Raw genomic sequence first — 25,196 nt, 5'->3', positions numbered from 1 at the left:
TCCAACATGTATCTGCGAATGAGGGCGCGATCACTCTCTCTCTCTCGCTCGCTCGTACGGCTTTCTGATTACCAGAGTCAAAGATTATCACAGTGCACAATAGACTTGAAGTGCTCCGTTTTCTGTCTTTGTATAAATTTGTACAGGTCAAATGGCATTCCGTTGTTCAATTGTATGGAATTCTAAGTGGCCTACCATTAAAACTTCTATATTAATACCATAAATGCATTACTCTTTTTATAATCTGCTAATCCAGATTTTTATTCATTCAAATTATCCACTGATTCAAAAACACGGGCTTTGTTTGACGATTAACGCGATTTATTTTATTTCATTATGAGGAATTATAAATGAAAATGTTGTTTTACAAACGTAAAAAAATGAAATGATAAAAATGGAGTTTTATTTTAAGATAATAAACTATTCCAAGAGGACAATTATATATTTAGTGCATTCAGAAATTGTTCCGTTTTATGAGAAATAAATAATAATATTGATATAGTTGGTTGAAAACATGTCGGCACGGACGAACTTCAAACAACAGAATTCTAAACCAAAAACTGCTGGAAAACGAAAATCGCATAAAAATGCGTCAGGTGCAGATTCAAATTCTTCCACACCAAGGGATACACCTGTACAAATGGAATTGTCTAACGATTCAGCGGGACCGACACCTTCCAATGATAGTTCTACAACCCGATCAGCGGTCCCGACACCATCAAATTTATATGTTATAAATGAGGGAAAGCCGATGCTCGGCGATGACAATCACTTGGAGATCCCGGATGACACTAATGAAGGATATCTTTCGAGGTTATCCATAGAAAGCTTTGATGATCACGAGGGAATTCTCTCAAATAAACATAGTGCTAGGGATGATTCTAGCAGGAATCCGAGTATTACTCCGACAGGAGGAAAAAAGAGTTCAAAACATGTTAAATTTAGCTTGAACACGGATGCTTGGTAGGTTCATGTCTTCTTTACGTTTAAATTTAGCTTGAACACGGACACTTGGTAGGTTCATGTTTTCTTTACTTTTCAATGAAATTTAAGAGCCATGTTTATTATTTTGTAGTTTTTCGGCACGGTTTGTGTAATTAAATTTGAGTGGGGAATAGGATTTTTATAAAGGAGTCTTCGACAGATTGCATTCAACTAACAATATTAAATCAGACTTAGTGCCGCATTTCGTTTTGGTCGTGTTTTACTTTTAAAATGTCCCGACCGTCGATGATTATTCGATTAATCGATTTCATTTATTGCGAATCCTTCGTTGTAATCGAAAACATAGTCGATATTATTTGGAGAAAACAATGTCGTTAGCCGTTGATTTAAATCACGACTGACAAGAGATATGGTATGGTTGTCACCAGAGCCCCAATGACCGTGCTAGATGTATATAGGTCACCGTCTGATACAATCTGGTATGACAACCACCAGAGTCAAAATGACCTAAAAATATAGGTCAACGTCTGAAGAGAGTAGGTATGATTGTCACTAGAGTCTATATTGCTGGGTGTGTATATATAGATCACCTCTAATTATTTTTCTATTTTACTTGCAGGAGTTCCACCACTTTGTCGTCGACAGCGCCTACAGAAAACTCAGGAGATGATCTGGATGATCACATCAACGTTGTTCTTAGGTTAGTTCTAATGCATGGCAATACAAATTATTGTGGGAAAATATGGTTGATTACATAGGGAATCATTGAAGCATGACTGGAGCACCTTATGCTAGTCAGCAGGCCCCCTTTATAAAATTTCTTTATCCGCCATTGATTATATATACTGTCATTTTTATGGATAACGAGAGTAAACTATTCGGAAACAGTCTACCGCTGGTCTCAGTTATACTATAGTTATGGTTACATAGTATACGATGCAAAGTTCTAACTCGAAAGAAGTCACTGTTTGGATAACCGTTCAAGATTTCACAGTGATTGCGTGCTAGGCTCATTATTAATTTTCTTCAGCTTTCTAACAACTGCGTCGGTGATAGCACTTTTTTGTGGGTTGTCATCTACGAATTGAATTATTGCATATTTTGTATAAGGAGTTTTAGTTCTTGTTATTAATTCGAGGGGAAGAAGTTTTCACATGCTAATTCTCATGTGTATGTCCAAAAAGTGTACTGTTACATGGAACAAACATGTTCGATTTGACCTGAATGGAATAAAACTTTAATGACAAACCAGGATTCAAATATTAAGCAAATGTTCTCGGGTATGTTTTATCATTCCATGGCTACAATAAAAAACGTTTTAGGCCCCAACCACATTAGGTCTCCCAGTACAAAATTTGTGTGTTTCCCTCCTTCAAGGAAGGTCAGTTTGTTCAATAATCTCTTATCCAAAATTTGCCTTTAATCTTTGAGTACAAATCCTTAAAACCGTATCTTATAGCTGTAAAAATAGTTTCAAGTGTATTTGAAACAATGATTTGGGTTATATCTTTAAGTCGTTTTATCAAACAAAGTTTAAACATTTGGAAAGATTTGTTTAAATGACCCATACTTGTAATATTTATTGTATCATCGAAACCGTCAAATACTGAATGTTTTAGTAAAAATAATGTGATTGCGATGTCTTTATTTTGACAAGTAAAGCAGCGAAAATCTTTTTATCAGACAAGTTCAGTCTTTGATGAGCAAAAACTTTATTTTACGATCGGCTGAATTACACGTTTAGGATAAGGTTCTATTTACAAACAGATTGTTCACAATTCCGATGTATTAAAATACTACGCATTTCTTTAGGTCGTTATACACCTCCCGTGTGCATATAAGTTTCTGCCGAGTCAATAAGTACATTGACAGTAACACTAACACATATCGTGATTCGGCGTGACTGTCATATATTATTCACAACAATATTTGTATTCTTTAAAAATAATGATAGAAGAAAAATCTCCGATAATTCACGGTACAAAAGAGACTTAGAAGTTAGAGTAAAGCTTTATTCAATCCATGTGCTATTATTGTTTTGTCGATAACTGGGGAGGAGTGTTTGCTTTTTTAAGTCCAATATATATCTGAGACTACTATATAACTGGCACAGTACTCTCAGACTATATATAAAATATTTCCGGAATTAAACTCGCGTTTGTGTTGGCTCATAGTTTAATGACTTCCTGTTATAATTTTGGTGTCTCATAAATAAAAGTGAGTCCGATAACAATAAGACAAAAATGACAGATCTTCGTGTATTTCAAATATTCAGTTAATCCAAAGAAGTTATTTTCGTAGTGCACTTGTGAAGGAATTATCCTCAGATTTCTTCTGAAGATATGAAAATGCACAAACTGCGGACCCTTGGCTGTGGATATGTACATGTATGATGATGTAGCACTAGGTTACATCAGTGGCATAATATGAATATATGTGTCTGGTCAGAGCTAGTAAACCTTTCATTTTTATCTGCCCTTTATGAAAAAGCATCAGGCCTTCAGCCCACATGTAATGGACTTCAGAAAGCAGTGGCGGATCCAGAAATTTTCAAAAGTGGGGCTCACTGACTGCCTAAGAGGGGGTCCTCTTTGGTCACGCTTCAATGATTCCCTATATAATCAACCAAATTTTCCCCAGAAAAGGGGGGCCCCAAAAAATCTGCCTTTGGAAAGCAAACACCCCAGTCCCCAGAAATCGACAAAACAATAATAGCACATGGATTTAAAAAGCTTTCTTTGAACCACATTTATGCTGACTAATTATATAAGTAATGTCAATATGAAATAATCTCTATCCATTTCAGAGTTAGACCTGCAAATGGCCAGGAGAGGGATAGAAAAGATCAGTTAGTAACAAAATTCCATGGAGAGGGCAGAGTGGAGGTAAATTTATGTTTCTTATTTTTCAGTTTTCATGTTCATTTAAATTGATATTGGAATCAGTAAACACACATTTCTATTACTTGAGTTTTGCTATTTTTCTGGCCTTGAAAGAAAAAATGCTCATCAACATGCAGTGTGCTAGCTAGAAATCAAAAGGGGCAGGGTGCCAGTGGAGGGCAGGGCACTTTTTATGATAAGAAAAGGCACTGCTCATTTTTTTGTTTACGCTTCTGTGTGTATCACAAGTTAACGAATCTCTTTTTTTTTTTTTTTTACTGTATATGTTTTTTTTTTTAAATAAAGATGCTTTTCAACTATAGTCTTTATTTCATTGTTTGTGTAGTTATGAATGATATAGTACATCTTCATCAACATATTATTATATGTTTTTACAGTTTAACTTCACTCTAACCACTATCAAAGAATATGTGTTGAAAAGCCAGTCAAGGTCGTTAAACACTTCCATATATATATACATCATATGATCTGAAGCTGAGAGCATTACTAATTTAACAATGTTTAGAACATGGATTGCTAAAAGTATAATTATCAAGTAGAAATTGCAATATATATATTTTTTAATATGTTCAAAAACAGTTAATATCTTTAAAGTAACATTATTATGTTATTATATATTCAATTGGTAATTTATTCCTTTTTTGATACTAGATAATATTTTTAGAGCACAAATTTGTAATAAGCTAAAACAGGGGAAGTAACTCCAGAATCAATTTCCACCACGTTCGCTAACAAGTTGAGATGGAAGGCATTTCTGTAAAGGCATAGTTTTATTTTGATGACTTAAATTCAATTCTAAAGTCATGAAAGTCTTCATTTATATACGCTTTTTTTCCTGCTTAATAATTTACTATGTTTTTCAAATGTTTGTAAACTTTAATACTGTGTTTTTCATACTTTTGTCTTAAAATAAAAATATTTAGTTTTTAAAGATTTCATTGAATCTCAGCAGCCGCAGACATCTCAATTTAATATTATACTAGATCAGAGAAGACATTTTTTTTCAACCAAGAAAGCAAAACTGACAAAGTTCTCCCTTTAACATTTTTTAATCTGGTGAAATTTTTGGATGATTTTATAATAGAATGTTTATGGAGCCTTGTCCCATTTGCTTTGTTAATTTTTGAAAATTCTGGGAAGAATACTGATGTTGAAGACATTTGCGTACGACTGTAGACCTCTGAACTGTGTATTTCAGGTTGATCATGTGTCTGTGAACAGATCGTTTGTATACAATGTTGTGTTTGAACCAGAAGCTTTGCAGGAAGATGTGTTTGACCACTCTGGGGTTAAAAAGTTAATTGATATGTCAATCAATGGGTAAGTACAAGTATTCTATTGCAATCTTATGAAACATCATTTTTCATTGGCTAAAATGTATTGTTAAATCCAGAAATGTCTATGACTGCCAATTTGATTGGCTGAAAATCTCAAATGTTCGATTAATACAATATATGAAATAATAATCCAAAAAAAACCCTAACCAATCGCAAAGACCATGTTTATATGAGATTTTTATCCAAACCTGAATTTTACATGTACATGTCACCAGTAAGACTGCATTTGATGGTGTCAACTCTTTAAATTACAGTACTGTTATACCTTATTTACAATTTGAACACAATTTTCACTTAGTTCATGCATGCATACATCTTGAAATCTTGAACTCACTTTTCATTTCATTTTTTTATGTTTTGAACTTTTAAACAGATAGAAGGCAAAAATTAAGTTTACATAATAATAGTCATGCAATGTCTGTAGATATATAAAATTAAGAATGGAAATGGGGAATGTGTCAAAGAGACAACAACTCGACCAAATAAAAAACAACAGCAGAGGGTCACCAACAGGTCTTCAATGTAGCGAGAAATTCCCACACCCGGAGGTGTCCTTCAGCTGGCCCCTAAACAAATATATACTAGTCCAGTGATAATGAACGCCATACTAATTTCCAAATTGTACACAAGAAACTAAAATTAAAATAATACAAGACTAACAAAGGCCAGAGGCTCCTGACTTGGGACAGGCGCAAAAATGCGGCGGGGTTAAACATGTTTGTGAGATCTCAACCCTCCCCCTATACCTCTAACCAATGTAGAAAAGTAAACGCATAACAATACGCACATTAAAATTCAGTTCAAGAGAAGTCCGAGTCTGATGTCAGAAGATGTAACCAAAGAAATATATATGTTTAAAAAAAATTGTGTGATAAGATTGGTAGATATATTCAGAATATAATCAGTCTTTTATAGGTTCAATATTTTCTGTTATGACCATGGGATCGTAACACGGGTATATAACCATAAATCAAACTAAATAGAATATATGCCTTTAAACATCACAAACTCCCTTTAAACAAAAATTTTAAAATTTACTGTAGAAACCTCTGGCATTACCTCAATAAAAAAGCATATTTAACACTCTATAAACATTTTTATTGCTGTTAAACTACCAATAAAAGTAACTATTTAAATACAATACCCTTTTCTCATTCAAATTTTGTAAAAGCAGAGCAATATCAATATTGTTAACCCTGCCCTACACAATGTATGACTAGGATCACAATACAGATTTCATTTATTTAGAATCTCACCAGCAGCAGACATCTCATTCATCATTTGCGCATGGATCCAGGGGGGGGGGGTCAGGGGGTTGGAACCCCCTTTTTTTATCTGATCAATGCATTCGAATGGGGACATGTAGTTGGAACCCCCCTCTTTGTTCTGGGTTAGAAACCCCCCCCCCCCCCCCTTTTTTTTTTAAAATGGTTGGATCTGCCCCTATCATGTCTAATATATATCTTTCTGTTTAAAAGTTCAAAACTGTAAAATCAACAAATGTAAAAGCAAAGTAATATTGTAAACCCTGCCCTATGACTATAGGATCACAATACTCATAATAATAAATGAATAATACAGCATTTGATTACTTTAAAGATAATTTATAAAACTATTTGTAATTAATCTTTCGTTAGAATCAATGTGTTATTAACCCACTTATATAGACTCAATGGACTTGAAGCTCTACATTTTTTGTCTAGCATTTGATCACCTGCCAGCTGGCATTTAGATCCCCATCCATGACAAATGTCTTTAAATTGTAAAGATTTTTAAAATCTATTGTTTTCCTGTTTGTTGGTATACGGACAGCACATGTATCTGAGTTGAACTTTTAACTTTGTTGATTTTTACCGAAGTTTATCAACTTTAATTTACAAATTTGAACCTGTTTCCTCATGTATGATTAATTAATGCTAAATCAGAATGAAAATTTAATGACAATATAAACTGGAATTTACAATTGAGGCTAAATTAGGAAGTTGAAATCATCTCTTCTGTTATAAACTTTTGCTTCCAGCTGACCTTCATTGTCAGTTTCTAGATGTCTTTTAGAATAAGTTTATTTAGAGGTTCACTTATTTTCCCCTCATTCTATATACATTTTTGGGCTTGATTACAAAACAATGGGGCAGAAAGAAGTTAATTTAAAAAGTAATATGACAACTGTATGCCTTACAACCTAACCTATTTAAGGTATCATTAAAGTTGATCCCTAAAGAAATAAAAAGGTCTTTTTCTGGTACTCGACAGAATTGATAATTATTCTGATATGTTTTAAATCACATCATAAATATATTGTTGTTAATAATTCATGTTGTGTTTAATTGCAAGTAACAAAAAGATCAGATAAAAGAAACACAGATTTATTATCCACCCACATAAAATAACTTTGTTAAATCTTTTCATATAAAATTTGACACAATGAATTTGATACTATCATTCATAAAGTAATATTGAGAACTGTAATAAATTGAAGGGTGTAGACTACAAAATCAAGGAGACAAAAAATATAAACAAATGGGACAGGAACCCACCAACATGCACTAAAAAACAATTTCAAGGCTGTACGTTCTAAAACAATTGACAACTTTATAAGTCAAAGTAAAGCTCTATTGCATGCATTTATTATTGCGATTTTGTCATTTTAGACTAAAATGTGATTTTAAAGTTTGCAATAGAGAAAAATCCTGTTAAATTCATTTAAAATATTTCTAAATGCAAGTTTGAATTTTTGCGATTATAACCCTCTCACATTGTTTGCAATAATAAAACATTGCAATAATTTCTGAATTTACAGTATATATAAAAAAACAAATACTGTGGTAGATGGTTATTTTTTATTTTTTTTTTCCTTTTTCTACAGGTATGCATGTACAGCCTTTGCCTTTGGACAAACAGGATCTGGTAAAACTCACACAATGACTGGTCCCCCACAACAGGTAATATAGACTATTGAGGTTGTGTCATGAAGGGGAACAGTTGAAATTGATCCTTTAGTAAAACAGAACCTGTCTAATCATACACTGTATTGCAGGAAAAAGAAGAAACATGATTTCTAAATTTAGTAACCTACAATCTTACAATATATGAAAATATATCTTGGGTCTTTCAGTCCCAGTTTAGATAGGATTTTACTGCACTAGTTTTTTTACAAAATGTTTCCTAACTTTCCTTCATAAAATAACTTGGAATTCATTATTCATTTTGGGTTGCTAGTTTTTGTGGATTTCATCCCTTTCCAGGAATTATAATGATGAAACACAAAATTCACAAAAACACAACTATTCTTGGACCTACAAAAATAGATATAAAACTACAAAATCAAATGGATCTGCCACTTTTATCAAAAGTTTCTTTTTTTAAAGATGAATACAAATTTAGTCTCCTTAAAAATAGAAAATAACACTACATAATAAATTTGTGAAAACATGTATAAAACTTTGGCCACATTTGATTATTTTTCCTTTTTTATCACTAAAGAAAGATGGGAAAATATATATACCGGTAAGTCCAAACACAATATTTTGTTTATTCACGTTGGAATGTTGTTAAGAAATCACACAATTTTGCATGAAAGTCCGTCGGAATGTTTATTGGACTGGGGAATAAGAATATGATCTGCATGTATATTTGCATAACTCTTTGTACAACAAGTTTTAAGATTTGTATGTTTTATAGTTTTCAGGTTTTGTAGGTCCATATGATTATTGATTTTCTAGCCTATTGATAAAAAATAGCTTGCCTCTAGAAGTCTTAAATGCTATATATATCTTAAAATTTTATGTATGAAATGTGCCATAAATTTTCAATTGCTTTTCCTGAGTACAATACTTAAATTTCTTGGACAAAAGGATGAGTTTGCTTTGGGTTTAGTTGGGACTGAACTGTTGAATTTAATTTTCCCATCATTGCTAAAAAGCATCTGCTCATTAGAAGGGATTTTATTGAAACATTTTTATTTATTATTTTTAAAAGACTTTCAAAAATATATTTTAATGGACCTAATTTAAGTTTGAATATTTGTACCATAACTGTTAAATTGGCAAGTACTAATATGCATAAATAACAACTGTCAATGGATACTTTCTTATTTGAAAATGCACTTCTTAAATAAGTGTTAAATTCTGTGTCTGCTATTTACAGCATTATATAATAGGATATAGGATTAAAAAAAACAAGAGGACTTAATAAACCACTGCCAAAACATTTCGTAAATTTTATTTTCTATGATACCCTAACTTAGGTTAATAAACTTTCAAAAATATACTTAAACTGCACTTAATTTTGAAATTTGTTACCAAACTATTATTGGCAATAAATATGCAACTTTCTAAGTAGTGTAAAATGTTTACATCATTGTATAATAGAATATTAGAATTAAGTAACAAGAGTACCTGATCTACCATTGCCAAAACTAAAATATCATTTCATTTTCTATGATACCCTGTCAACATTAGGTTAATAAACTTTCAAAAATATACTTTAATTGAACCTATTTTTAAGTTTGAATATCAGTACAGGTACCAAAGCTGTTTATTATTGGCAATTAATATGCATATAACAACTGACAAATGACAATTGGTACTTTCTAAGTAGTATAAAATGTTTACATCATTGTATAATAGAATATTAGAATTAAGTAACAAGAGTACTTGATCTACCACTGCCAAAACATTTCATAAATTTAAATATAATAAAACTGGATTCAGAGTTTGAATGCCAGTACCAGAACTGTGTAATTGACAAAAGATATGCATATAATAATGAACAACTGTTAAATTGGTACTTTCTAAGTAGTATAAAATGTTTTGCATCATTGTATAATAGGATCTACCACTGCCAAAACCATTTGTTTACATGTCAACAACCATGCTAGTATTTAAATGTTTTTGTCTGATTTCAGATTATTAAGTAGGTAACAATAGATTTATACTATTACATATAATCATCTAATTATGTGTAATTATATACATTGATATACCTCATAGGACTTTAAACAAGAAGGATACACAAAAGAATTTATATCTGTGCAGACGGTCAAATCTGTTTGTCTATATATTGTCAAATATATATTTTTTTCGGTTTGATCTTGAAATTGTACTTCTAAAATAAGCATGCCTACATGCACACATATTTACATGCATTGTTATTTGTTGAAGAGTTGTCTTATTGGCACTCATACCACATTTTCTTATATCTATGTATGTCGAAGACCCATTGGTGACCATGGGCTATTTTCTGCTCTTTGGTCAGGTTGTTGTTTCTTTAAAAATTCCCTATTTCCATTCTCAATTTCATAGTACTCAGAAATGACGTCATTCATTGATGGGTACTTATAGCTGAACCAAATACTCGTAAGTGAAACTCACAACTGAAAGAGAAAAAAAACACTAATTTGTCAAATAAAGAAAAGCTTCAATTAAGCTTTTAACTCTTCAACTTATAACTGAAAAAGAAAAAAATGAAAACTAACATGTCAAATAAAGATAAGAGAAAATTCAGCACATATTTATGAAAAATTATTTTTCTGAATGAAATTCTCTATGACTAATTTGTACTGAGTCCTGCTAAGTTAAATGTTCCGTCTGCTGTTTACTATAATTGGAGTGTTTACTAAAATAAAAGGAAGTTATTATGTTGCAATTTTTTATTAAAAAAAACTCGGTCAGACAATATTATGAATTCAATACAATAATTATACATAATTCGATCTTTTTTATCCATTTTTCCTGTGATTTCTACCAAAGGACAGACTGACGGCATTGTGATATAAGAAACAGGAAAACAGTCTGCTTGATTGAACAGCTTTACTGTAATTTATTAAAAAGGAAATCTAATTTAATGTCGTTATTTGTTAGATTGACATGATTATAAGTTAATTGGTTGATTAGACCATTGCAAAGGGGTTCCTAATGTTTTTAAAATCTATCTTTTTTTCTGCCAATGATCACAATGAAAGTTAGAGTGCCCATGCAACAAATAAGTTAAACCATGCAGTGGCGGATCCAAGGGGGGGAGGGGGGGTGTTGGACCCCCCCTTTTTTTTGGCCGATCAATGCATTTGAATGGGAGCATATAGTTGGAACCCCCCCTTTTTAAAATGGCTGGATTTGCCACTGCCATGTTAATGTTATGAGTATGTTTTAAAACAATTATTTACATAATTATGTATGCAAGATGCTGGTTTTGTCAACATACAATTCATTAGTAGATGAACTCAAATTGTATATTGAAGATGGTATTGAATACAAAACAATTCTGAAAAGTTTTGCCAAATAAGAATAAGGCCTCGGGTTAGAAAATCTTAAGTGTTTTGAATAATTGAATAGTTCCTAAACAGTTTTACGTTACATGAACATATCAATTATTATTATATAATTTCAACACAGGAGTTCTGACAAATGGCAATTGAAGTTTATGCTCTAGCTACTGGTTCTTAAATTTTGTTTGTTCTTTCTGTTGAATTCTAGAAAAAATTCTGTGAAGCAGAAAATGTTTAAATACCTTGTATCAGCTGCTCTGCATGTATTAGCTAATTGAACAGTCAATTACAAGACTGTAACCATAGAAGTGTTATGTGGCTGATGTTCTGTGATACAATGTACTTCAGAGACTGAAATTCACAGGAGGTGGTCATTTATTGCTATTTAATGATCTCATGTTTTTTCAATTTCTTAATTTGTCCTTATTTTCAGCTTCCAGCTACAGAGAATGGAGAAGAGGTCTGTCCTGAGTTATTTCCCTTGATTTCCTCAAACCAATTTCCTGTTATTGTTACATGTTACTTTCTTTGCAGATTCTCATGAAATTATCCAAAGGGGAATCTTTTTATTTATACACTCATTTTATGTTTATCTGTAATATTTCTGTTGATTAAAGTAAATGTAAATTGCATTTAAATGATTATCTCCCCTTATAACAAAGATTGATAAGTTTTGAAAATGGAATTTTAGAATTGTGTAAAACTATATTTTGGAAGATTGTAAGTAAAATAATTTTGCTTGAAAATTACAAATAAAACAATTTCAAAAATTACTAATGACAATGATACAACAATTTCAGTTGAGAAGAAGTTGTGTTTTAAACTTATTTATTTTTAAAATGCTGTTGAAGCCTTAATATATCTAATTGTATCTATATGGTAAACTTAAAATGAGTGTATGCTTGTATTTTTTATTTTTTTTTATGATTTTTTTTTCAAATTCTGATTATCATTTGTAACATTCATATTTGGCACCAGTGTGAATTAAACACATGCTTTTCTTTGGATTAATGCAAGAATTCTTTTAATTCAATTCATTTTAATACTTTTCAATTAATCATTGTATAATTTATAAATCAGACTGCTGCAGTATTTTGCAAATTATCAAAAGAAAAGGATATTCTCTAGTAGTACGTTTGATAAAATTCCCTGCAAATTTCATTTGAATTATATCATTCAAAGGTCTTTGCAAAATTCTTTATTTTGTGTGGACTAACTACAAGTTTCTAGTAACAATAACAAATTAACATGTTAAAGTCCTAAAACTCTGGTAATGGGTTCCATAAAGATATTTTAACATTCTTCCTCACATTTGTGGAGTTATCTCCCTTGTAAACAGTTTATTTTAATATATATGTATATGCCTTACATGAAATTTCAATTGTAGCCCACTGCGACTTTTGTGCATTGCTTTGATTTAGCATTTTGTATTTTATAAAGCAAAAATGCGAAATGGTGGCATCTTGCCACCTTTCATTTACAGTTTTGACTTATTTATTTATGTACATATATACATCAAGGTAGGAAAACCCAAAGTGACTGCAATTATATGCAGTGATTATGCACCATAAATTTGTGGTCATATTCTCTGAAGATGATATTTAGATCATGAAAATGTAAAGGCAATTATGTGGGTCAATATTTTGTCTGTTATATTAAGAAATAGCTTGTTTCTTGGGAGATAATTCTTGTAAAGGTGATAATTCAGATTTAAAATGGTGGAATGGTCTTGTTACTGTTTTTATTTCAGCTGAGTTTTCAACCCTATATATTGATTCTAATGCTAACCTTCAAAATCTCTGCAGGTAAAAAATGGTGTTACTTGTTTAAATGATGTTAAAAAAAATGTGTAAGTTTAGTTATATTGCTTGAATGTGATGCTATATCTGAAATTATTTTGTTAAAGGTGCAACTGATTTTCAAAATTGCAATAAAATTCTGGCTCCTTGCAAGATTTTAACATTTACTGGATTGCATTTTGAAATAAAACTCAAGAAGAGACACCATTTACATTTACCTTAGACAGAAGTTTTGACTTCATTATTTTTAACCTGAGCACTTAACAATGCTGCATTTGATTTATAACTTCACGTTCCTGGTGGTCGAAAAAATAGTTTATAAAAACCAAAAAGATACATGGAAAGACATACTTAAGGCAATATGCACAATATATAGAGTCAAAACAAACATGTAAATCTTACCTGATGGTCCTCAACATAGATCATAAACTTGCACAATATAGGTAGCTAGGTAGCTTAAGTTGGCCCTGTTTTTTTATGGGTTAGAAATCAGTTTATTAAAATGCCAAATGTCATTTATCTTTTGTCTTGTGTAAGATTTGTTTATATGTATATGCGAAAGCTCTTGTTGATTTGGTCATTTCTACCCGCCCTATGGAGTTGGTACAGAGGTGAAGATATTCTTAGTTAATTATTTGTACATACAGTTGTAGGACATGAAGAGTCATTTCTTTCATCATGAGAATTGAAGAAATAGATTTAAGAAGATGTGGTATGAATGCCAATGAGACAACTCTCCATTCATTAGTTATAATTTGTAAAAGTAAACGATTTTAAGTCAAAAGTATGGTCTTTAACAATTCTGTTAAAAAATGAGTTAAGGTGGTACCTAACACTACAGGGAGATAACTCTGTAAAATCAGCCAAACGTTTTAATAACATTGTGTTGTAAATGGAATATAAAGCTTCTCAATGATCAAAATAAGTGTTTGTCAATCTGCTATATAACCAGTGTAATTTTTCTGATAAAATGATTGGTTCAAAATTTTTGAAATTTATATATTTTGACTAAAGGGTCAAAGTAAATACTTTGTGAAAATTTTATGAAAATTAAACGAGCCAAATTGATTTTAGTGAAAGTGTTGGGTACCACCTTAAACTTGTTTTATCTGGAATCTGTTGGATAGTTGTCCCATTATGATTAGTAAGTTGGTACAGGCATTACGTGTATGAGTCAAATAAACGATATGATATAACATTGCATGACCAAAGTATCTTAGAAGTTGAGACTTCAATTTTAAATCTTTGTTAATTGAAATTTCTTCACACTTCACTGATTTTCACCTAAGTAATTATCATCAGAATTCCTTCTAAGATTTTACTTGCAAAAATTTAGCTTTCTTCATTTATTAATTACATTATAATGGCTATTATTTTGTCAATTTGAATATATTGAAGCTAGATGACTTTATTTATAATTTACATTAACATCATGCAAGGTCATTTGTTTTTAATTTGATAATAGTACAACTGCATGCAATGCTTACGCTGTTTTGCTTTATTCATTTTTAGAGAGTTTAGATAAAATCTAGCTAGTTTCATGCAACCTGAATCTGCAGAGACATTTTTGTGGATTTACTACAAGGAAATGATTTGTTTTAATATGATTTGTCCAATGAAAGCCAAATTAGGGTAGATAAATTGCAAGATCGTTAATTTCATGTTTTCAGTTAGTCTGTTCATTTCATTTCATAAAATGAAATGAGCAGACTGACAGAATAAATGAATAGTAATGAATCAGCAATTTGTATTATGTAAAGTTTTAACAATACATGTAACAAATTTAACAAATTCTGCAATAATATTTTTGTGTATTTCAGTTTGAAGGTGGCAACCATCCAGAATCAGATATGCAAGGGGTGATCCAGAGGTCATTCAGATACCTGGTACAACAATTAGGACAGGTCACAGGAAATAAAACAATTAAAGCTTCTTATCTGGAAATATACAATGAACAGGTAAAAAATCCTCATTATCTCCTGTCTGATGGATTAGTTATATTCAAATTATCTCCCTTGGATAGAGGAATAATCCTGGCTACTGTAAAGCCTTGTAAGCATTTCTTGTTATGAAATGAACCTTTTGCCCTTGTGCATTTTAAAATTTTGTCTGACCTTACCAAAGGTTCAATATTTATTTTGTATGGTCATGGTTTATTGTTATTAGACCAAGTGTGCAGTTAAAAGAGGAAAGGTCCTTTGAATCTGTTCTCCATAGTTATCTCCCTTTTGTAGATAAAAAAAAGATGAAACTGAAGTACTGTAGATTCTTTATTATCGATTGGATACCAAATCTCTTTGCTTTAACGCAGAAAGGTGAACCATGAATAAAAATGTTCAACAATGTACCAGTTTTCTATAGGATTGTATGCAAACCTTGGCAAAACCATGAAGTCAAACATCCATGAAAATACAATTTTTCCTCAACCCATGAAAATTGGAACCCAAGAAAATAAATGAATTTGACAGTATGTCATAAAGAGGAGCAAAAACATTATTTACACTCTAGGTATTTAGCTGTATCTTGCCTCCGAATGACCTTAGATAGACCCTGAATCACCTTTTGACGTCAAACAACAATCACTTTTAAATTGTGATGTCAAATATTTTAAATTATGATGTCAAAGTTTATGAGAACCTGTGTGATTTTACGTAATGGCGGACAAATTTGCATACAAGTGTAAATACGTCTATTGAACAGTTCTCATACAAGATAATTAAAAAAAACTAAGGGCTAGGACAAAGGAGAAACGTTTGGTATGTGGCTAAAACTTTGTTCATAATCTCTTATTTTACTGACCTGAAGGTGAAGTAAAATATGTTTTTGAAAGTTTTGTTCATTACAAATGCGATTATGTCCTAATCTTCATCTCATTAAAAAATGTGATTTATCTCTAAAAGATTGTTATCTTCAAACTCATCCCACTATTGATTAGCCTCAGCACTAAACTGCTCTGAACTATAGCCCTCTTTAAAAAATATCAATAGTTAATGTATAGATCATGAGAAATATCTTTAGAATTTAAAAAGATAAGACAAAAAAGACCGTTCTTTTATTGTAATATTTTCTTCCCTTTTGTGTAAAGAAATTTATGACGTATAAAATTGTAATATAAATATTTAATAAGTTAATTGTTACATATAACGTATACTGAGATTTTCTTCTCCAAATGTACATTTCTAATGAATCATATGTTATTGATCAATACAAAGACTAATGTTTGATACAAATTAACTAACGTGTTATAATTATAACCCCATTTGAAATTTTAATAATAGTTTCATAAACACTGCTTGAATATTTTGTTGACATTAAATTTTGTTCAAACAACGTCTCAATATCTTTGTTAAACAACGCTGACAGTTTTCTTTATCTCGATCCACAAACAAGGAAGCCCTTGAAATCCAAGTCTACATAACCCCAGAGTATAAAACCTTGTAAGTTTCAACTTGAAATTGACGTGATCAAATTGAAATTCGATGACTATTGTAATTTATGCTATTTCTGCTTTGTAAATACTTTGGGGTTCTTTCATAGTTCAATATTTGTCTTTAAATTTTAGGCTTTTTCTTTAATATAACAAGTTTTTTACAAGTGTTTGTCTAAAGATTAAGATATCAAAACCTGGGTTTTTTGTTCGTCTGAGAGTGAAGCACTTTTGTTGAGATATATGTTTCACATTCCAACTGAGACATTGGAATTAGGTAAAAAAAAAGTGGCCCAAATTATTCTGTTGTCTTTTATATACTAAATTCACCAAAAACGAAATAAATAAAATTAAATTGGTGAACTTATAGGTAATCCAGGGGGGAAAAAATTGCAGAGATATATCTTTATTATACTTTTACCAGAGAGAAGAATATTTATATATTATTCCATGTCTGTAGAATCTATGGATACATCTGATCTTAACTTGGAATCATGTTATGTATGATATAAATACTTTAAATTCAGAAATTATTATGAGCATTTATTGTTTCGATTTTGTCATTTGAGACTAAAATGCGATATTATTTTTAGAAAAATCCTGTCTTATTCATATATATTTTTTTTAAATGTCATTTTAAATTATTGTTATTATAACCCTGTCACATTTTTTGCAATAAGAGTAAAGAAATTATTTCTGAATTTACAGTAATAATACAAGTAAATGAAAATAGCACTGTATATATTTCCAGCATCAGAAGGGCTTCCTAATTTTAAATGTTGAACTGCTATGTTATGTAAAAAAGATAAAAGATGTATAATGTTATAAGTACCTTTATTTTTAGGTGATAGATCTTTTAAACACAAACCACAGAAGATACTTGAATGTCCGATGGTCCAAAAATAAAGGTTTCTACGTAGAGAATCTGTTTATAGTAGAATGTGAGACGGTGGACGATCTCATGGCTGTCTTAGAAGAAGGTAGGATAGTTGTTCTTTGATTTTTAACCGGATTTTCAAAGAAAAAATCAGTTATTAATGTGGGGATGTATTTGGGACAGGTGGGCTGTGAGACAGGCAGGGGAGCGGGTGGCTAACACACAGTGTCCATTGATTAACCTGAAAATGCTTTGTTTCTATTTTTTCAAATTTTGATATCTTTGACTGAATGAAGGTCAAGTGCAATTTTCATGATTTTTAAAAGCTTTTCTCATTGTTGAGTTATTGTTAAGAAAATGTACATGCAAGCTTTTAGCAAATGTTGTATACTTTCAGTAGGTCAAAAGTATAGAAAAATCTTAGTTAATTGTCAAACAATATCAAATTGCATTAGAGTCAATGATATACAGCCTAAGGATCTACATAAGTGTCATGAGATATGGGTTATAGTAGACTTGCTACATGTCCCTTCCTAATTATGTTTTTTCTTTTTTTTTTAAATTTTGCTGCTATAACTTGGAGATTACAAATATACTGACATCTGCAGGGGAAAAGGGCAATCAGTAGACTGGCACTTATCAGTAAACATATAAATTAGTAAGAGAGAAATAATAGAAAGGGAATTGTAGCAAGTCTAGGGTTATAGGTAAAGGCCTTGTCAGAAGAAACATGCAGGGAAGTATTATGAAAACAAAATCGTCCTTACACATAGTTATAACTTGAATCAAGAAAAATATGATTAGTCGGTCCATTATTGTTATAAGTTTTTTAAAGAATTTTATTTAGATATATATTGTGATAAGGGAAATAACTCTATATCATTTAACCAACAAATGAAAAGATAACGTGATTTAACAGTATATATGGATCCTTTACCATTGATTAATCCTAAAAAGTGATAATTTCAATTTAGTGAGCTGCTGGTGTCTATTCATATCATATTATTAAGGAGTGTCAAATTGTTGAACATAATTAATAATCGATAGTCCATTTGCCAATTACGATTTGATTCTGTTATTACACACTTTTAAACAAATTGCTTCCCTTTGTCAATCGTGAACTGGTTCCATACTGGACAAAAATGACTTTTGCCAATGCAAAACATGATGAATTGAAAGTGATGTATCGGCGGTATAACTAATTTTTCATGAAAAATAATTTTTGATGTCAAAAGTAATTAGCTGAACAACAAATTAATGTAAATGAAAAATTTGAAAACCTTCAAGATTACAGGTAAATTTGCTCTTTCTGCTAGCTCTCCATTGTGAATAATAAATTATGTCCCTCATAAGGGAGACAACCAAAAAAAAAGTCTCTAATTACAGGGTCAATTACGGGAATTGGCAAATAGCCTATTGAAATTTAAAATGAAAAATATATGGTTCCTTAATACTACAGGTATTCAGAAAGAGAACCTGACTTTATCCTAAAGTTAGTTTGTTGTTATCATAATAACTCTGCCTTCCTAGATTGGACTTTTTTTGCCTTATCTTTTTTTTTCCATTGTCTGTTTTCTTCAATGTTTTGTTTTGCCACCTGGGTAATTTTTATGCCCCACCTATGATAGTAGAGGGGCATTATATTTTCTGGTCTGTGCGTCCGTTCGTCTGTCCGTCCTTCCGTTCGTCCGTTTGTTTGTCCGTCTGTCCCGCTTCAGGTTAAAGTTTGTGGTCAAGGTAGTTTTTGATGAAGTTGAAGTCCAATCGACTTCAAACTTAGTATACATGTTCCCTATGATATGATCTTTTTAATTTTAATGCCAAATTAGAGGGTTTACCCCAATTTCAGGGTCCACTGAACATAGAAAATAATAGTGTCATTGGGGCATTCGTGTACTGGGGACACATTCTTGTTTTTTAAAGTCTATGTGTGTTTAAAATATATACCTACAAAGTTGCTGTTGCTTAACAATACTGAAATGGTTTGTATAAACAAAAACAAAAATAATGTTTGTATTGAATATATATGTAAAGTCTTAGCTATCAAAACATTTTTAACCTTTTCACTCCAACTGAATTGTTTCGTTGAATTTTTATAGGCCAAGATAAAAGCATGAAGATATATGTCTTTGTGCAAATAACAATGAAATTAATCAAATAATATCTAGAGGACTTTGTTTTTCTTACTGAAGGTCAGCGGTTTTCTCTGGGAATTCCGGTTTCTTCCTAAAAAAAACCAACTGACTACCATGCATTTTTTGCAAAATAGTGTTGATGTGGCACTAAACACCATTCCAACAGCATGTGTTTTAAAATATGCCTAGCTCGAAAGCATCCTGAGTTTATAAAAGTTGTGACTAAATTTAACAGAGGCAATGAAACAGCAACCATCAATAAAATGATCATAATATTGGTTTACAAAAGAAGTTTTAATTTTGTATTCATCTTTAAAAGTGCAGCCATTGTTTAAAAGTTAATTATTTTTCTACTCGGAGTTTGATCAAAGGAGTAGGTCCGGTAAGGACCGATTTTGGCCTCAAATTTCAAGTTCATCTAGCGAAAGATTTGGACATTTTTTAAACACTTGAGTGTCTATTTCAATTGATTTGATAAATTTTTGGGAAAGATTTTAACTGATTTAGTCATTAAAAACGCTCCAATTTAAGCTTAAATATGAAAAATCCACCAAATATGCCAAAAAACGTCTCTTTTCAGATGGTTTTTGTCAAAAATGAAAGTGGCCGCATCCGTGTTCATCCTCAACCTTTATATATGTTATGTATTATCACCAAATACAACTTACATTTCAATATTATGAATGAACACGAATGCGGCCACTTTCATGTAAGACGGAAACCGTCTAAAATTTAACTAAAATGCTAAAATTGTGAAGATTTCAGTAATTAAGCATGACTTAATGATGCTAGTACCCGATATATGTACATTGTATTGTCAAAAACAGCCCATATTTATGTAGCAGAAGCATTTTACTTTCCAGTAAATATCTAAAAGATTACATTTTCACAATTTTGTAAAACTGCTATATTTTTGGGCCAAAAAGGGGTCTTACTGAACCTACTCCTTAAGAATTAAATTAATGACCTATAGCAGGACTGTCAGTTCAACAGTAATATGATGACAAATAAGACAAAAAAGAAACATTATTGATTAAGAGGTCAAGAAATGTTATCATGGGTTGGATATATATATATATATATATATATATGTTGTTTGTGCGGTATTTATAGACCCTTCTACAACGAAATTTGTTTTACATGCACACATGTAAAAATTGCCGTTTTAATCCAAGTTGAACACAATCATAGGTTTGAACGTAGTTTTCAATTTAGACTCGTTTATATATATATATAAGTTCAAATATGTTTCAACATCAAAGTCTTTCAAGATTAGATTTTTTCCACTTATTTGATCTACAGGAAGAACCACCCATTGGTTGCCTTCTGCTGTTATATGCTCTTTGGTTGGGTTGTTGTCTCTTTGACATAATCCCCATTTCCATTCTCAATTTTAAAGTAAATTTTGGACCATCCATCACTTATGGTTCAAAATAAATTCCGGGTACTCTTCCCACATTGAATGTTGATTTTTATGCCAATCATTCTTTAAAATTCCTAAAAAAAATTTCTGTAATGGCAAAAAATCTATATGCAGTTGATTGAAGTTTTGAATATTAAGATAGAGCATAAATACAACATATAGGAGATAACTCTATTTTCTTAAAAAGACATAATCAACAATAAATAGACTTTAAACTAAGATTGCCCCATGCCTTATTACTATAATGTGCATTTCTTATGAAAATCTAATGGTAAAATATTTTTTTCAGTTGATTAAAAGATAAAATTTAAGATCGAGCATACTTCAATCTATGGGAGATAACTCTATTTCTTAAGAAAGACATAATCAACATTAAATAATCTTAAACTAAGATTGTGCCATGCGTCATTACTATAAATGTGCATTTTCTCATGAAAAACATATCAGTCAACAATGTTTTTATCAATAAAAAGACAATAAATCTTCACAAAACCGCAGGAAGATCTTCCCTTGGGATCTGATTTTGTTTAAATTCTACGAGTTATTGATCTATGAAATTTTACTTGAATGACATTGTTACGTGCGTACAGGTATTTTGAATTAGTCGTAATTAATGAATCAATAAGTTTGTGTGAGAGGTCTTTAATAACGTCCTGTTTATAATGGCAAAGATGTATTGTCAGTGGGTTAGGATCTTCGGAATGGCAATCGTTGCCAGGTTCTGACAGTTAATTTCCGTTTCTTGTTATTCTTTTTGAAAGCTAATTTCCTTTTTGTGATCATGCTTATTAAACAAAACATACAAAGTGTAACTATGATATGAGTTTATTAAAGCCAGTCTTACAATTCAAATTAAAAAAATGTAAAAAGGAAAAATGATAAAAATTTTGTCATTTTTTAAATAATTTAATTGCTACTGTAAACATTTTTTGTTTGTTTGAAATTGTCAGAGAGAGAAAATATTCTTTGATGAGTGCAATATGTACAATGCATTACTGAACAGAAAATTTTTCAAAGTAGTCAGTATATAATTATTCGTCTGTAGAATTGTTTTTCACATTCTGAAAGAAAATTTATAACGATAGTTGGTAGAATGATTACTTTAATCATTTATAAATATTTTACCTAATTTATTGATGCACATCATGCACAAACTTGAAACATGCACAAAAGGTACAAGCCTTTAAATTAATTCTGAATGATTTATTTTCTTATTGAATTGTTTGGTAACAGTTTAAAATGTTCGTATTGCTACAATAATAGAAAGGAAACGTTTAAAGGCAGATCATGTTTAAATGGAATTTAAGCTTTAAATTAAGCTATTCAATGGTGATCTTAAACAAAAGAATGTAAATTGACCGAGTTAAGTCGTTTGAATTAAATAAGTAAGAATTATAACAGGTGACCCCATATTATTATTCACCTGTAATCAAATTTTTCTTCTCTTCCTTTGTTCCCATAATTCAAGAATTCAACATGGAGATCAAAAATAATATTATTCTGTATAAGAACGAATGTATATAAGATTGATAATGATTTGACGGTTTTTGGACTATTCTTTAAAACATCATGTAAAGAAGATATGGAAAGAAAGTTTTTAGAATTTTAAAAGATATATATGGATTGATTGTAGTGAAAAAATATATAAGCATTGAAGATTGGATTTAATTAAATTTCTGACAATGAAGTATTACAAAATGGATTTGCAAATGAAAATTTAAACAAATAATTGCTCAGTCTTTACATGTAACGGTACAAAAGGAGATTTACAGATAAAAGCGTGTAAAAGACTGTTTGAAAAGGGCAATTGATACTTTTGTATTATGTCTTTAAATCTTACAGATAGACTTTGACAGACAAATACTGGTATTATTGAGTGATCATAAAAATTGTCTCGGGTAGAAAAGTCAATAGTACGGATATAACCTGAGATTTTAAAATCCCAGGTAAACATAAAATACTGCTATGAATAAAACTGCCAATAATCGAACAAACAGCAGCAAACAGACCGGTAGTCCTGGTAGAGACACAACGTATAGCGCTCGTTACAAAGCTACGAGACGTGATGCTCTACAGAGTGCTAAGGTTAGATCTAACGAGAACGTCAGTGTAACTGTTATAGGTAAAGGCAGACCGTCTTCATTTCCAAGTGAGAGTACTACACTTCCAGATTTAAAGAAAAGCCATAATGTTCCTAGAGTTAAAAATGGTCCGGCAATACAATCCAGAAATGATAATCAATCAAGTAGGAATTCTGGGAGAGGAAGTGTAACGAGTTACAAACCTAAAGTTTCACCAGAGCCATCGAGACGTGTGATGAGTCATGAGAATGTAAGACAGGAAACCAGATCACCTACGTTGAATCATACTAGTCAATCATATCGGGATGTAAGAGCTATGGAAAATGGACATTCCAACCAATTTGTACATCCTCCAAATGGGGATAACAGAAATAATAGGAATGTAAGGTTTGATCAAAATGATAATGTAAACTCTAGAGGAATTCCAAATGGGGATATACAAAGAGACCAACATAATTATCAAAGCTCTAACAAGCAGTATGACTATATGAAACCTTTTGTTGGTACATACCCAGAATCACATGTTGCACGTGGGCCAGGTCAACCTAACAGGAACCATAATCAAGTTCCTGAGCATGCTCAGAACGAAGTGTATGCTCAAAAAGCTTCTTTTTATGATCCTAGGGCAGGAAATGGTGTTCAGCAGGAACCCAGTATACAACAAGGTGCTCAACACCATACAAAACAGGAATACGGAGAATATCATGATCGCCGTGCCATGCAACCTCCAGTTCCAAGGTCACCTAAGAATAGACAACAAGCTAGTCAAGATAATTATAGAACTAATAATTCAAATTATAGAAACAATGATAGATCAAGCCAAGGGACTTCAAGTGTAAGGTCAAATGACCGACAGAATAGTGAAACAGACAGAAGTCCTCCTAGTCCAAGAAAACGTCGGAATCCTCCGTCTGATCCTAATCAAGAAAGAGTTGAAATAAAAACGAAGGATAATAAAGTGCAATATGTTATTCGGAATCGGTCTAAAATGTCCGACCGGGAGGAACAAATACAGGAATCACAACGAAGTAGAATCAGTCAAAACAATGAAAGTGTAAACAAAAATCATAAACCTGAGGTTAAAAATATACAGGAACCTAAAATAAATTCTAAAGGATACGATTTTCCTGAAGTTGCAGATGTTGACGACTTCAGTATGGATGACGTTGGTTCTGAGTACGAAGGGAATGACGTTTATATGTGTTATCTTAAAACTGATGCAGGAGATGTGATTGGTCCTTTAAGATTAGATATTGAGGATGTACAATTAGGGCTCCCTAATTTCAATCAGGATAAAACAGTTCAAAATCAGGATCAAAAGGATCAAAATCAGGATCAAAAGGATCAAAATCAGGATTCAGGTAAAATAATCATACTTGTCCTCCCACATGTGAAGTAAACTGAAATGATCCAACAAAAAAAAATTCTAGCTTTGCACCAATATGATTTTTTTAAGATCTGAAACTAAGCTACATTTGAAGTTGCACTTGTTCAACAAACAAAGGTTAAACAGTATTATGGATTTTATTTTCATTGTTTGAGAAATGTTAACTTGATGTACCGTTCTGGTCATAGTTTGCTATTACTAGGGTACCTGAGTTCATGATTTAATTATTACATTGGCAGACCCCCTTTAAAACAATTGACTTTATAGGAAAATAGTTTTTTTTCTAGATTTGTAAGATGAATTAGAGAAGATTTTTTATATTAATCTTAGCTTGTCTAGACTTCGGCAATTTAAAGCTTGATACATGTACTGTATTTCTTGGTATTTTAAAGAATGTTTTGGCAGTTTGGACCTTGGATTGGGCCTTTAATATTCACAGTGTTAATTAATCATGTTTCATGGCCTTATACAATACATTTGAATTGACAGTGAATGTTCTCATAGGTTCATTTCTTGATTAATGTTTATCATGAAAAAAAGGAAAAAATTTGACACAGTCACCATGATTTCCCTATATGTTACCGGTATATAAAATGCACACTGTGTTGAAGACCGTA

At 31.2% G+C, this 25,196-nt stretch overlaps 1 protein-coding gene across 16 annotated transcripts in view; it reads left to right on the top strand.

Moving 5' to 3' along the window:
- The window catches only part of LOC139527331 (kinesin-like protein KIF12), a 78,229-nt gene that overhangs the window by 22,967 nt on the left and 30,066 nt on the right, over nt 1-25,196 (top strand). For 6 of the 16 annotated variants that reach the window (XM_071322717.1, XM_071322714.1, XM_071322713.1 and 3 more), the window contains 6 exons: nt 1,565-1,645; nt 3,752-3,830; nt 5,047-5,168; nt 8,052-8,127; nt 15,070-15,207; nt 17,521-17,656. In XM_071322717.1, the coding sequence (XP_071178818.1) occupies nt 1,565-1,645; nt 3,752-3,830; nt 5,047-5,168; nt 8,052-8,127; nt 15,070-15,207; nt 17,521-17,656 (632 nt within the window). Of the gene's footprint in view, nt 1-499; nt 964-1,564; nt 1,646-3,143; nt 3,163-3,751; nt 3,831-5,046; nt 5,169-8,051; nt 8,128-8,668; nt 8,693-11,883; nt 11,911-15,069; nt 15,208-17,520; nt 17,657-22,481; nt 24,554-25,196 lie in introns of those variants that run through there. The other 10 variants (XR_011665327.1, XM_071322702.1, XM_071322705.1 and 7 more) reach the window with 7 other exon arrangements.

This window comes from Mytilus edulis, chromosome 6 (assembly GCF_963676685.1).
Source record: "Mytilus edulis chromosome 6, xbMytEdul2.2, whole genome shotgun sequence".
Taxonomy (NCBI): Eukaryota; Metazoa; Mollusca; class Bivalvia; order Mytilida; family Mytilidae; genus Mytilus; species Mytilus edulis.
The sequence above is the reverse complement of the archived record's forward strand: the minus strand, read 5'-3'. Positions and strand labels throughout refer to the sequence as shown.